Source organism: Lucilia sericata, unplaced genomic scaffold (genome assembly GCF_015586225.1).
Source record: "Lucilia sericata isolate MDLA Ls3-8-SP2 unplaced genomic scaffold, ASM1558622v1 Contig000894F_arrow, whole genome shotgun sequence".
NCBI classification, from domain to species: domain Eukaryota; kingdom Metazoa; phylum Arthropoda; class Insecta; order Diptera; family Calliphoridae; genus Lucilia; species Lucilia sericata.
In genome coordinates, this window is record NW_023994883.1 from 60,001 (window position 1) to 74,840 (window position 14,840).

Genomic DNA, 14,840 nt, shown 5'->3' on the forward strand with positions numbered 1-14,840 from the left:
CACTGCCCGCCAATTGGCGGAGGAATCAATGACCACCTCCTCGACATCCGTATTGCTGAGTGTATTCAAAATGGCCCAGTAATACTGATCGATTTCTAGACTTTCGGTTAAAGCAGGTTTACTACATTCCGGACAACGCCACGTTCCTCGTTCACAGTTCATCATTAGATAACCCTCCAAATCGAAGCACTGGACATGTTTACACTCAAGACCACGGGCAGGCAAACGTATTCGAGATTTCATGATCGGACATTTCAACGAGATCTTTGCACATTTATTAGGATCATTCACATTACTGCCATTGCTAGAGCCATCGGGATTCTGTGAATTCGGTCCACTACCGCCCACCATACCAATAGCAAAATAGCGTTTAATCTTGGCCACACTATGTTCCAAAGGTAATAGATTACGTTTGTGTAAACTTTGCATAACTTGCCGTACAGATGGTCGATGGACTAGTTGTAAAACGAATAAGTGGGACTGTAAATAAAAAAAATTAAAATTAATATTTTGCTTTGGCGTTGTAGATATATTTTTTGTACTTACACAACAGCAGGAACTAGCAGTTAATTGTAATGTATTACGTCCCGGCTGGCAAACAGATTTCAAATATAACGGCCTTAAAGCTTGACCGGTCTTCTCGGAACGTTCGATATTTAGTGGGGTAGCATTAGCCGATACCGTTACCGTATGTGGCCAATTGGTATTCATTTGTCTATCATCTTGATGGAAGCATTTTAATTGTAATTCCAAATCCGATCTATAAGAAGACATTTTGGGAAATTTGTTAGTTTCAGTATAAGGTATGGTTATTAGTGTTATTTTATCTAACTCACCGACACATGAGGGTATTGTAAACATTTTGCTTGAGGTGGAATACATGATTGCTAACGGATAGATTGTGTAACAAACGGAAAGGTGGAAGTATAATGCCATCACGTACTGGGAATGTCAGTCTCATTTCTTCGCCTTAAAAATAATAATGAAAAATGTTAATTGGTTTGTGTTTTGATTAATCGTGTTTTAGGAAGTGTTTTAAATCAATACTTACAATTATCCATTTGAGGTTTAATATCAGGATTTGGACTGACGTAGGGTACACTGCAGGCGGGTGTTAATGGAGGTGTTGGATTGCCAGGAACTGGACTATGTTGATAATTTTGTTGAAAACTAAATAAAATTTAAATTTTATTAATACATTACTAAATAGGGTATTGTAATGAAAATTTCAACTTACCCTTGATTTTGATAAGGATTGCCAGTACTAGAAGCAGAACCGGGACCAGCCGGACACATGCCACCAGCAGAGCTGCCACCATTCATACCCATACCAGGTTGAGAGCCGGGATAAAATTGTCCCTGTTGAGAATGATGTGAACTGGGACCATAACCGCCGCCACCAAAACGTTGCATAGAACTCATGCAGCCACCAGGACCCATACCACCAGGACCCATGCCACCAGGACCCATACCGCCAGGACCCATGCCACCAGGACCCATACCACCAGGTCCATACCGCCAGGACCCATACCACCAGGTCCCATACCGCCAGGACCCATGCCACCAGGACCCATGCCGCCTGGACCCATACCACCCGGACCCATGCCACTCATACTGCCACAATTTCCTGGTCCTGGTCTACCATAACCCGCCATGGGGCCAGCTCGTCCATAGCCCGCCTGCATGGGCAATGGAACACCATTACTCGATTGTGGATGCATTTGTCCAGCACCGTATGGCATGCCACCGCCCTGTTGTTGAGGAACATTTTGAGAATTCATGGGATACATGCCACCACCACCACGCTTCTGTGCCGCATGCATTTGTGGATTGGGATAGGGTGTCATGCGTCTTTGATTGTAGCCACCATTGGCCATACCTTGCATTTTAGCCATTGGATTCATGGCATTCATTTGCTGCTGTTGCTGCTGCTGATGTAAAGACATACTGCTGGCCGAACCACCGGGACCCATGCCACCACCACCCGGTTGCATGCCACCCATACCATTCATAGACATATTTTGCATTTGATTCATGCTCGACATCTGAAAATGAAGAAGAAGAAGTTTTGGTAAAAAAAGTTTGCAAAAATACTTGTAAAAACCGTTAAAATTCTGAATATATGGTCACCCTAACATTTTATATTTAAATAAAGTTACGCAGACTTTATTTTGAAATATTTACAAAAACATGACAATGAATTGTAAACAAAATTAAAAACAATAAAATTTACATACATAGCTATATGTAAAATTAGTAATTAAAGGTATAGAGCCAACAACAACAACAATAATAAAAGATTCATGATTGCAGTGTAAACCCAACAAACATTTTTAGTTAAACATATTTAAAAGACTTTTTCTTATATTTTCAATTTCCCAAACTCTTTTAACATTGCAAAGTTTGCTGGGTTCTTTCTGTAGGGTATGTTAATTTAAGTGTGTAGTTAGTTAGTTACCTTAGTAGAGAAGCTAAATAAACTTGACATGTGGCAAATAATTATAATTGTTATTGAAAAAAAAAACTATGTATATAGAAATTGTAAATGCATCTGGTAGGTATGTATGCAAAAAAAAAACAAATACATTTATAAATATACTACAGATTTATGTAGATATTTATAAAAATTTATAAACAATTTTACTCACACAATGTCAGTTTCATACATAAATGAATAACTAGGTATATAAGTGTCCATTTGAACATATAAAATTAATAACCAGTAGTTCTGTATTATACCCAAATTTCTTCAATAGTTTTTAGGAATTTCTAAACTTTCTTTTTAAATCAATTACGACGAAGTTGTTTAGTAATTGATTACATTGAACTGTTGTTTTAACTATCGCTTGGTAGTCTTATTTATAATAGTTTTATGTGAAAGTTACAACAAGTAAATAAGCAATGTTTTTGTATCTTCAAGTTATCTATTTAAGAGATAAAGTAACTAGTTACATAACTAGTGTTGAAAACTTATTTTTAGCTAGCTACTTTATTAGCCTTTAAAAACTGCCGGGTTTTGCGAACTAAGTCAGTAACATGCAATGTTCGCAATATTAATATGTATATAACTATATAAATATATAAATATTTTTAATTTTTTATTTATATTTTGCTGTTTTTTTAACAAAACAGAGGCGTTGAAATTTATTTAAAAAGGAGTGAACATTGGGAATTTGAAAAGTGCAAACAGATTGGAATTTTTTTTTTAATCTAATCGTCAAATAGCTGGGGAAACTGCATAAAGAATTGGGAAATATTTGGGTATTGAACTTAAGTATGATGTAGGACATTGATGGTAAATTGTTGGAGTTATTGCACCAAAGTTTGCCATCTATCAGGAAGTTATGATAAATCTTTTATGCGTCCAACAACTTAGAATACATAAGGTTTCAGTTCTTTTGTAATGAATGAATATATCTTATATGAAACAACTTCGAAAGACCTTTCATTTGATATACTTATTATTAATGAACAAAACTTAGAATCTAAAATAACCCGAAAGACGTTTAGTTGTAGTGTTTTAGTCATTTGTTGACCGATTTTTCTTATTGATTCTTGAACATATAACTGATTGGTTCCATAGACAATAACATGATGGTAATTTATAAAAATTTAATAAAATATCTTATTTGAAAGGCCTTCGAAAGACCTTTCATTTGTTATACATATTTTTAGTGTACAAAACTAAGTACCTTAAATAACCTGATTCATAATTCAAGTATGTAGTAGTCATTACAAAGTAAGTTGTTGAGTAAGTACAAATCATTATCATGTTTTAGCTAAGAATCGAACTTGAACAAACAAGTTATTTATTTACACTTTGATACTTTAGCTGTCTACATGTAATGTATCAGGTAATTAGTCTAGAAATATGATTGCCGATATAAAGAACCATATTAGTCTTACAATTTCATTGAAATTAAGAAATTGAGAGAGAAATAAGAAAAAAATCTTATTTGAAATGTGGCCTGACCCCCCCATTTACTCTAAGTCCCTGTTAAAATTTTGTTTTTTTTTTTTTTAAGTTTTTTCTATATTTTACTCTTCTGTTTAAACAATTTGCATACGACAAAGTGTTGTTATTATTAGTGTATATAATAATTTTATAGACAACAATTGCACAGTTTTTTAAGCTATTGCAAGTTTAAGCTTTCAATATTTTGTTGATCGTTTTTTTTTTTTTTTTGTGTGTGTGTTTAAAAGTTTTGTAAAGTGAAGGGCCCTTGTTGTTGTTTGATGATAATACATAATATTATTATTATTATATAGTTTAAAGTGTGTCTTGTTTTAATATAGATTTTTTTTTAATACTTGTTTATATATAATTTTTTTGAGCACAGATTATACAAGACAACCTTAAAGTGTTTTTATGGATGAATTTAGCAATTTTAATAGTGTTAAGTTTTAGGACCATATTTGGTCAAAATTGGGGAGATATCTAAATGTACTATATATGGCTTTAATAGGTTGTATAAACATGATCCCTATTGATTCTTTATAGGCAGAATAAAATGTTTAATTTAGAGCAGTTATTGGCAGAAGGCTTTCTGCTTTTTTATACATATGTGATATTTTGCAACATGATAACATGATAGCTTTTAAGAGAGCTTTTTGTTATCTCTTGCTTAAAGCTGAGGTGAACAGAGAATGAGATTTCAGAAGCACTTTTGTTTGTTTTTTTTTACTATGTGTGAGCTTACGTACGTGAGAAAGTAAGAGAGCTTATGAGAGAGCGTTTTGTCGATATCAGTTTTAAAGCCAAATATTCAGAATGTTTAGCTTTAAAGCTTTCAAATTGCACTAATTTAACGTTAGTGACTTTAATATGATTTAATTTTCAAGTTTTCTTTATTTATATTTTATTTTTTCAGATTAATTTAAAGCTCATATCGGCATAGAGTGACTAAATAGCTTTTTGACTGGATTTGTTTGCTTTGTATACATGTGTGAGCTTATGTATGTGTGAAATCAAGTCAGCAGCATTGTTTATAAGAAAGCTTTTGGCCAATCTCTTGTTTAAAGCTGATGTGAACAGAGAGTAATAAATTAGCTCTCTGAAGCATCTTATTCGTTAGCTTTTATACATGTGTGAGCTTAGCTTTCAAGCTTTTATGTACGTACACACATGAGTAAGCAAAAGAGCTCATGAGAGAGCTTTTAGATCATATCAGTTTTGAAGCAAATATTCTGTAAGCTTTCATTTTAAGATTTTACATTTGAACTAACTTTTTACTTAATGTTATTAAGAATACAATGTTTTCATGTTCAAGTTCTTTTGATATTTAGCTTAAAGCTAGTTTTGTTAAGTTTATAAGAAAGCTTTTGTCGTATCTATTGTTTACAGCCAGAATATGACAATTGTATTCTCAGTTGAGTTTTGCTAGTAGGTTTTTATATGAGAAAGCTTTTTGTCGATCTCAGGTATAAAGTCAAAAAGCTTAGCTTTTGTAAAGCTTTTAGACTTAAAAATTACTCTAACTTTGTATTAGTGATAAGAAAATTATTACATTTATTTAATTCTCTAGATTTTTAGACTATTTCCAAGAAAGTGACTAAATAGCTCCTGGGCTGCTTTTGTTTGATATCCGAGCTTATGTAAGTAGGCGAAAACATAACAATTACAAAGCAAGAGAACTTTTTAGCGAAAGCTTTTATATTACAATTATGAAATCAATATGTTCGTGAGTGAGAAGAAAACTATTTCATGTTTAATGTCTAATGATTTTTATCTAATTCTTGACACTACCCTACTGTAGCTATAAATAGCTTTAAATACACTTTTTTAAATTTACATATTATGTTGTTGTTTTTTCTCCAAATGATTTCAATGACTTTACAACGTCAATATTGTATTGATTTATTTTTTGTTTTTTTTTCCAATTTCTGTTGAGATTTTATATTTATGTTTCATGATTGATTCTAACTAATAATTATTATTGGTGTGGTACAAGTATAACATTATAATTTATACAATATGAACACAATATATATTGCAACATGTAGCAAATAAATAAACAAAATATAAAATTTTAAACAAAAGATGAAGTCATCTTTTGTTCATCATCATTTTTCTACTTTAAGACTTAAAAACAAAATAAGTTTTTGATAGCCAAAGTCAAGCTTTTGAAAAGCAAATGATTTGCCAAAGCAACACTTTTTAGGAGTGATCAAAAACAAGTGATAATTTTGGAATTAATTATATAATTTTAAAATAAACATTATAGCCAAGATGTTAAAAATAATATTAACAATAATAATACAATAGTAATGGTAAAATGAATATTTGCTTTAAAAGGCCACCATGACACATATTTAATAATTGTACAAAATAAACATAAATTTTTATTGAACATAATATTATTGTAATACATATAATTGTTCTCAAAACCCTTAAAAATCTGTTTATTAAATATTAAAATTTTCTCCTCTTTTATAGTTAAAAGGCTAATACAGTGACATTTTGTTTGTTCTCTTTTAGCAAACACTATACAAAATATAACTAATACTAATAACAATAAAATAAAATTGATACTTACTTGATGATGCCTCGCTGACGCCGTTGCTGGTCCTCCAATACCATTATTATAACCTGGCATACCATTCATTTGACCAGCTGGATTCATAGAACCAACATTTGCACCACCCATTTGATTCATTTGCATATTGGCTTGACTGGCTGTACTGGCACCATTACCGCCACCACCCGACATGGGACCCATGGCTGCTGGATTCATACCAGGACCACCAACACCACCACCATTACCATTCATATATTGATGCGTGTGTTGTGACTGTGCTGATGTACTCATCATGCCATTATTGGCTCCAGGGTGCATACCACCCATCTGTTGAAGGATAATGCGAAAAAAAACAAAATATTATTTACACATATTGTTAAAGTTGTTTTTTTGTTTTGTATGTAGTATATGCTAAAGGCTTTTAAAATCTTTGTTTTTTGTAGCATATTTTTTGGAGGTTTTTAATTTATTTGTTAGTGTGTTAAAAAGAAAACCTTATTTGTGTGGTTTCAGTGGTTGGTTTTTCCACCTATTTATTTCTATTTTTACTAAACAAATAAATAAATCAATATTGTTGCAATAATCTTAATGAAATTTATTTGTAAATTGTGTAAAAAAAAACAACTTCGATTTGCAACTATTTGCCAAAATTTTTATTTGATTTATAATTATTATAGAATTTGTTAGTAAACATGTTTTCTAGGACGGAAATTATATGTAAATTAGGTTGGCAACAACAAGAAAATCTTTATAAAAAGTTAAAGAGTTCTATTGCTCACTTGCTTTTACGCGTATGCCTGCTCAAATGTCAACAAAGAGCGCCTGAGTGATCTATTCTGCTTTTACGTACACAAGCTTACAAATGTATACAAAAAAGCAGCCAGAGAGCTTATTTATTACTCTCTGCTGATGTCTGCAGATATGCACAAAGAGCGCTGAAGTTAACGCTCTTGCTTTCACTCGTACGTATGTTACATGTATAAAGAGAACAAAATCAGTCAGAGAGCTCATTTGTTATTCTCTATTGATGCTTGCTTTAAAACAGATGGCAACAAAGAGTTCATACACAGCTCTTTGTTGATATCTGTTTTAAAGCAGGCATCAGCAGAGAGTAATAAATAAGCTCTCTGGCTTAACTTATCAAATCGCAATAAACAGACTTCAGATGAAAGCGGTCCCTTGCTCACACATGTATACAAAACAAACAAAATCAGTCAGATAGTTCATTTCTTACTATCTTCAGAAGAAGTTTGCTTTTAAATCAGACATCGGCAGAGAAATATAAAACTCTCTTTAAGACATGCAGCGGCAGACAGTGGTCTAGTCAGCACTTTTACTCACTAACATATAAAACACAAACAAAATCTGTCAGAGAGCTCAGTTTTTATTCTCCACTCATAGCTGTTTTAAAACAGATATAAACAAAGAGCATTCAAAACAGCTATCTTGCCTGCGTACGTGAATAAGCTTACAAAAATATGCAAAACAAATTAAAGAGCTTAATTTTCACTCTTTTGCCATGTTAACTTTATCAATCAAGCATCGGCAGAGAGACGTGCAAGTTAAAAAAAAAAGAGATCCAAACTCTGTTTTAAGCATATTTTAATTTGGCCTTTTTGCAAGAGAGAGGGAGAGAGTTTTAATAAAAGTTAACACTCACCTGACTATAACTACTCATAGCATCCATATTGGCCTGTTGAGCACCAGTAGCTGTTACCATATTATTATAATTCGCCGATGGATTGCTGGCCGAATTTGCCGCAGGCGAAGTTAAGGCAGGACTTATAACACCACCACTAACACTACTCGTGCTGGCAGCACCCGCACTAACACTATCTCTAGTGTGGCCACCGGGAAACTGTAGACGCTCCTCTTTTAACGTCGATGAGGTAAATTCCGAATTGGGACCAAAGGTATTATTTAAAGTGCGTAAACTATCGGATTCGCCTAAATAAGAACTACTGCCGGGATAAGATGTATTGGTATTGGCATGATTTAGAAAATGTTGTTGGTGTTGTTGTTGTTGTTGATGTTGCTGCTGGTGCTGTTGTTGATGATGAAGCTGTTGTTGTTGTTGATGATTGAGATGTGGATGATGCTGTTGATGTGGGAAATTTTGCTGTTGCTGCTGTTGTTGTTGATAGAATTGCTGTTGCTGTTGGAATTGTTGCTGCTGTTGATGTTGTGCTTCTGTATAACCGCCAGGTGGTGATATTTGGCCCCCTAAGGCTGGAGCCCTTGAGGAGCCTGCTTGGCCATTCATTTCATCATTTTTTCTGGAAAAAGATAAAGAAAATAGAGAAAATTTAATAATAGAAATAAAATTTATTAAATTTGTTTTAATAAAAATAATTTTTTTTTAAAATAATATAAATTTTAAAAATTAATATAAATTTAATTATTTTGTAATTTTAAAAAATATTTATGGCTTTTTGATCTTTAATTTGTTAATGGTTGATCACTGACTCCTTTATTCATATACATATGTATATTGTTTCTTTGATAAATACACCTGTTGAGTTTTAACACGCGCCTGTGGATTTGTGTTTAGCTGTGTTTTTCAGTAACCTGTCTTGTCTTTGTATGTGTGCTGTATTATAGGAAGTGTTTACCACTACTACCTGTATCATTATTAATGATTACGCATATTTTAAAAACGTTTAAAAAATTTTAAAGTTTTTTTTTTTTTTTTGAAATTTGTTTGTATACAACGACTTTAATCAAGAGCATCTCCAAACCATCTCTCGTATATACGTTTCGACAAAAATATGCATTCATTCAATACAAATTGTTTAAAACACAAATTAAATTTTACACTAACAATAAAGAAAGACAGACAGCTGTATGTTTTTTTGTTTTCAGTTAAATATGTTTTTGGTTTCATTAAAAAAAAATATATATAAATTTTTTTCTGACGATTTTGGCATATGTTACAGATACAGATACATTTTACAAAAAGCAAGGTGCAAACTAAGGAAACAAGTTTTTGTTTCCAAAAAAAGACGGTTTTTTTTCTTGTTGTTATATATATCTATAAGTGTTGAAAGTAACAACATCTTTGCGGCTTTGTTTTAAATTGTATTACAATAATTTTGAAAAATTTTACTTCCTTTTAAAAAAATTTTTTAAATTTAAAATTTTCAATAAAATTTATTTAGCAAAAAAATTTATTTAGCAAAAATCTTTTCCCTTTGTTTAAGTTACGTACTATTTTTATATAAAACAGAGTAAACCATCTTTTTTTTTTTTAAAAAAACAAACCTTGACATCATTTCAATGTTATAAACCATCCAATAACCTTAAAAACAATTTATACATCAACTACATCAAAGTATTTTTATACATCTACAACTATGTATGTATGTATGTATGTTGGTTTTATGTTTATATATTTAGTTTAGTCACTAATAATATCATGTACATATATCTAAATACAATTTTCTTTTTGTTGTTGTTGTTGATTTTTTTAACATTGTTAATAAAAAATTGTTGGCTTTTGTTGTTTTTTATATATTTCATATGTACATAAAATGAATTTGTTTTCCTTTACATTTATGTGGGAGCAAAAAAAAAAGTACACAAAAATCGATAATATTTATTTTAATAATAAAATAGGTTCTAATATTGTTATGGGGCTTTCCATGAAGCATGCTTTAAAAGCTTTAGGCCAAGTACTTCGTTCAATAAAGCTGTTTAAGAGTGAACAAGTTCTGTGAGAACTTTAAATCATAACTTCCAAAGATTTGTTCACAATTTTGTTATGCTCTTTTATTTGCTCTCATGATATTGTATGCTCAATAACAATATGTCAACAAAGAGTGTTTCAATGATTCTCATTTGCTTTTAGGTACGTAAACTCAATCAGAGAGCAAATTTATTAGCTCTGCATGTTTCATTTGCTTTCATAATGTTGTATGCTCAATAACAACATGTCAACAAAGAGCGTTTCAATGACTCTCATTTGCAGAGATTTGTTCACAATTTTTATACACAAAGAGTTCTCCTTTTCATTTGTTATCATGCTCATGGACAACATACATATCAATAAAGAGCGCTTTAATGATCCTCATTTGATTTTACGTATGTAAACTCACACATGCATACAGTCAAAAGTTTCAATGATTCTCATTTGCTTTTACGTACGTAAACTCAGTCAAAGAGCAAATTTATTAGCTCTGCATGTTTCATTTGCTTTCAAAATGTTGTATGTTCAATAACAACATGTCAACAAAGAGCAGTTTAATAACTCTCATTTGCAAATTTATTAGCTCTGCATGTTGTGAGAGTACTTTGAATTATAACTGCCAGAGATTTATTCGCAATTTTTATACACAAAGAGTTCTCCTTTTCATTTGTTCTCATGCTCATGAACAACATACATATCAATAAAGAGCGCTTTAATGATCCTCATTTGATTTTATGTATGTAAACTTACACATGCAAATAGTGAAAGGGCTAATTTATTGTTTTTGACTCAAGTCAACTCTCCTGCTTTCAAACGTAAGCTATTTGTAGTCCAAACTTCTGCGGGTTGAAGTTTGAATCATGGGCAAAGTGTTCTAGTTTTCATTTGCTCTCACACTGATGCATGCTCAAAATAATATGTCAAAAAAGAGCGCCTCAGTGATGCTCACTTGCTTCTACGTACATTTATAAAAAAAAACAGTCAGAGAGCTCATATATTATTTTGATGACGTTGCCTACTCTATCAATGAATAGCTCTCTAGTCAACTTTCTTACTTTAGCAAGTACACAAGCTCGGATATGTAAAACAAACAAACACAGCCAATCAGAGAGTTAGTTCATTTGTTAATCTCTGCTGATGCCTGATTTAAAACAGATATCAACAAAGAGCGCTCTAGTCATCTCTCTTAACCAGCTCTCGATTATTTTGAAAGCAAACATATTTATTTCAAATGTTATATTGATTTGAATTGCCACTTTTCTATCAAATAGTTTCAAACAAACCATTTTAACTTTTGATTAGCGTTGGTTATGGAATGACCCATTTGTTTAGTTATGGAAAAAAGTCAGTAATTTTTTTTCTTTAAGTTATTTATATTATTAAAGCTTATCTATGAAAACAATTTTAGTAGGCTTAACTGAACAACATTGGCATGTGTTTAAACTGACTAACCGTTTATGTACATTAGGTAGATCCCCTTTTTACAGGCATAAAAAATGTTTGAATTTCAAAGGAAACATTTAAATTCTATTAAATATCTTAAGAGTCCAAAACTTTATAAACGATATCTGAATATATATTGTAAAGAGTGATAAAGTTGTAATCTTTCACTTGCTTTGATCTTATTTCCTACAAAATCTAGAGGAATTAAAGAGATTGCGAAGAGATAATGGTAAAATTATCTAAAGGGTTTCTATATAGATCAAGTATCGGTAAAAGATTAGAATTAAGCTCTTTGATTTTGTTAGTTTATACATGTGTGAGCTAAAGTACAGATGAAAGCAAGAGAGTTCACGGGAGAGTTTTCTCTTTATATCGGATCGTTATAGATCGAAGATAGGCAAAGAGTAAAACAAATTCTGATATGATTAATTTGTATGTTTGGGAGCTATTTATAGATCAAATCAAGCGTAATAGAAAGCTCTTTGCGAATCGCTTATTAAGATCATCAAAGAGATCCATATGAGCTCAAGAGAGCTTTATGTCTATATCTGCTCTTTATAGATTATACATCGAAAGAGAGTAAATTAGTTCTGTGACAGATTTTTGCTTATTTTTTATGCATGTATAAGTATATGTAGGAGTGAAAGAAAGACTATAAGAGAGTTCATTTAAGTGCTCATACATCGCCCGAGAGTAATATGTAAGTTCTCGGATTGATTTTCTTTATTTCTTCATTTGAGAGCTTATTACAGTATCGGCAGAGAGTAACAAAAGAGCTTACGAGTGTGTGATATACAGAGTAGGGAGCTTTCTGTTACAGTAAAGCTCTCTCAATCTTATTATTTGTCTTTCACTTGATATTATGAGGTAAAGGTATATTCAATTGCAACTCTAATTTGTTCCCAATCCACATAAATGTGAACCCAACTAATATAAACTATTTATAAATATATCTATGTTGTTTATAAATAAAAAAATATTATATTAAAAAACCATAATAAACACCACCTTCCTGGTCTATAAACTAAATACAAGGTTTCCTTGATAGAAAACAAAAGGTAAAATACATTTAATTATAATTTCCCATTTTACTATAATTTCCCTTAACACCCCTCAATTGCCATTTTTTTGGAATCATAACATAATTACGTTTTAACTTAATTCTTTTTAAAGTGATTTTAATTATTTATTTTTTTGTTATTATTTGTGAGGTGAGAATTTCTTTCAGATATTTCTTTGTCAATGAAGTTTGTTTTTTAATAGAACACAAAAACAGCTAAATTCTATATTAAATGCATGAATATTTGTTTGTGTTTATATTATAAAATAATTATTATTTGATCATATTTATTTTATTATTTTTTTTTTTTTTTTTTTCGTTTTAAAGTGTAAATGATCACGTACACTTTTTTTGTTTTTATTTTTTTTTTTCGTTTAATATATTATCTTTTGTGTTTTTTTTTTTTTTTGCAGTATTTTAATAACAATTTTAATACTTATGCAGTTTTATTTTGAAAAGAAAATAATAATAAAAACAAAATTGACATTGAATTTGAAAAAAATGCTTTGAACGTTTATGTTTTTTTATTAGTTATTTAAATAGATGCAAATACTTAAATAAAGAAGAATAAATAAACTTATAAAATAAATAATAATATTTGTGAAAATAAAATAAATATTAATCAAAAAAATGGTTTGTCAAATTAGAATTTTGAATTATTTTTTTTTAATTTTGTTTAAATATTTGAGGAAATAACTAGTTAAACCGTTATTTTAAAGAAAATATAGTCTAGTCAATAATCTATTTTATAGCATAGCCTATAGTTTATAGTCTAGATAATAGTATACTTTATAGATTAGTTTATAGTCTAGTTTATAGCATAGTCTTGTCTATAGTCTAGACTATAGTTTATAGTCTAGCCAATATTCTACTTTATAGATTATTCTATAGTCTAGTCTATAGTATATTCTGGTCTATAGCCTCGTTTATAGTCTAAACTATAGTCTAGTATATAGTTTAGTCTATAGTCTAGTCTATAGTCTAGTCGATAGTCTAGTCTATAGTCTAGTCTATAGTCTAGTCTATAGTCTAGTCTATAGTCTAGTTATAGTACTATAGTCTAGTCTATAGTCTAGTCTATAGTCTATAGTCTAGTCTATAGTCTAGTCTATAGTCTAGTCTATAGTCTAGTCTATAGTCTATAGTCTAGTCTATAGTCTAGTCTATAGTCTAGTCTATAGTAGTCTATAGTCTATAGTCTAGTCTATAGTCTAGTCTATAGTCTAGTCTATAGTCTAGTCTATAGTCTAGTCTATAGTCTAGTCTATAGTCTAGTCTATAGTCTAGTCTATAGTCTAGTCTATAGTCTAGTCTATAGTCTAGTCTATAGTCTAGTCTATAGTCTAGTCTATAGTCTAGTCTATAGTCTAGTCTATAGTCTAGTCTATAGTCTAGTCTATAGTCTAGTCTATAGTCTAGTCTATAGTCTAGTCTATAGTCTAGTCTATAGTCTAGTCTATAGTCTAGTCTATAGTCTAGTCTATAGTCTAGTCTATAGTCTAGTCTATAGTCTAGTCTATAGTCTAGTCTATAGTCTAGTCTATAGTCTAGTCTATAGTCTAGTCTATAGTCTAGTCTATAGTCTAGTCTATAGTCTAGTCTATAGTCTAGTCTATAGTCTAGTCTATAGTCTAGTCTATAGTCTAGTCTATAGTCTAGTCTATAGTCTAGTCTATAGTCTAGTCTATAGTCTAGTCTATAGTCTAGTCTATAGTCTAGTCTATAGTCTAGTCTATAGTCTAGTCTATAGTCTAGTCTATAGTCTAGTCTATAGTCTAGTCTATAGTCTAGTCTATAGTCTAGTCTATAGTCTAGTCTATAGTCTAGTCGATAGTCTAGTCTATAGTCTAGTCTATAGTCTAGTCTATAGTCTAGTCTATAGTCTAGTCTAGTCTAGTCTAGTCTATAGCCTTGTTTATAGTCTAGTCTATAGCCTTGTTTATGGTCTAGTCTATGGTCTAGTCTATAGTCTAGTCTATAGTCCAGTCTTTAGTCTTGTCTATAGTCTAGTCTATAGTCTAGTCTAAGTACTTTACGCTCTTTAAGGGGTTAATACTATTAATTCCGTTTTATATTTTATTTTTTTTATAGCTTTTAATTTTTTTTTCTTATACAATATACAATTTTTTTATTT

The 14,840-nt window shown here is 30.8% G+C and overlaps 1 protein-coding gene across 1 annotated transcript in view; it reads right to left on the bottom strand.

Moving 5' to 3' along the window:
• The window catches only part of LOC119608873 (zinc finger MIZ domain-containing protein 1), a 49,005-nt gene that overhangs the window by 3,185 nt on the left and 30,980 nt on the right, over positions 1-14,840 (bottom strand). The window contains 8 exon segments of the mRNA XM_037963429.1: positions 1-480; positions 547-760; positions 837-969; positions 1,052-1,170; positions 1,238-1,527; positions 1,530-2,045; positions 6,537-6,845; positions 8,179-8,794. The exon segment at positions 1-480 is cut by the window's left edge and continues 308 nt beyond it. Coding sequence (XP_037819357.1) covers positions 1-480; positions 547-760; positions 837-969; positions 1,052-1,170; positions 1,238-1,527; positions 1,530-2,045; positions 6,537-6,845; positions 8,179-8,794 — 2,677 coding nt within the window.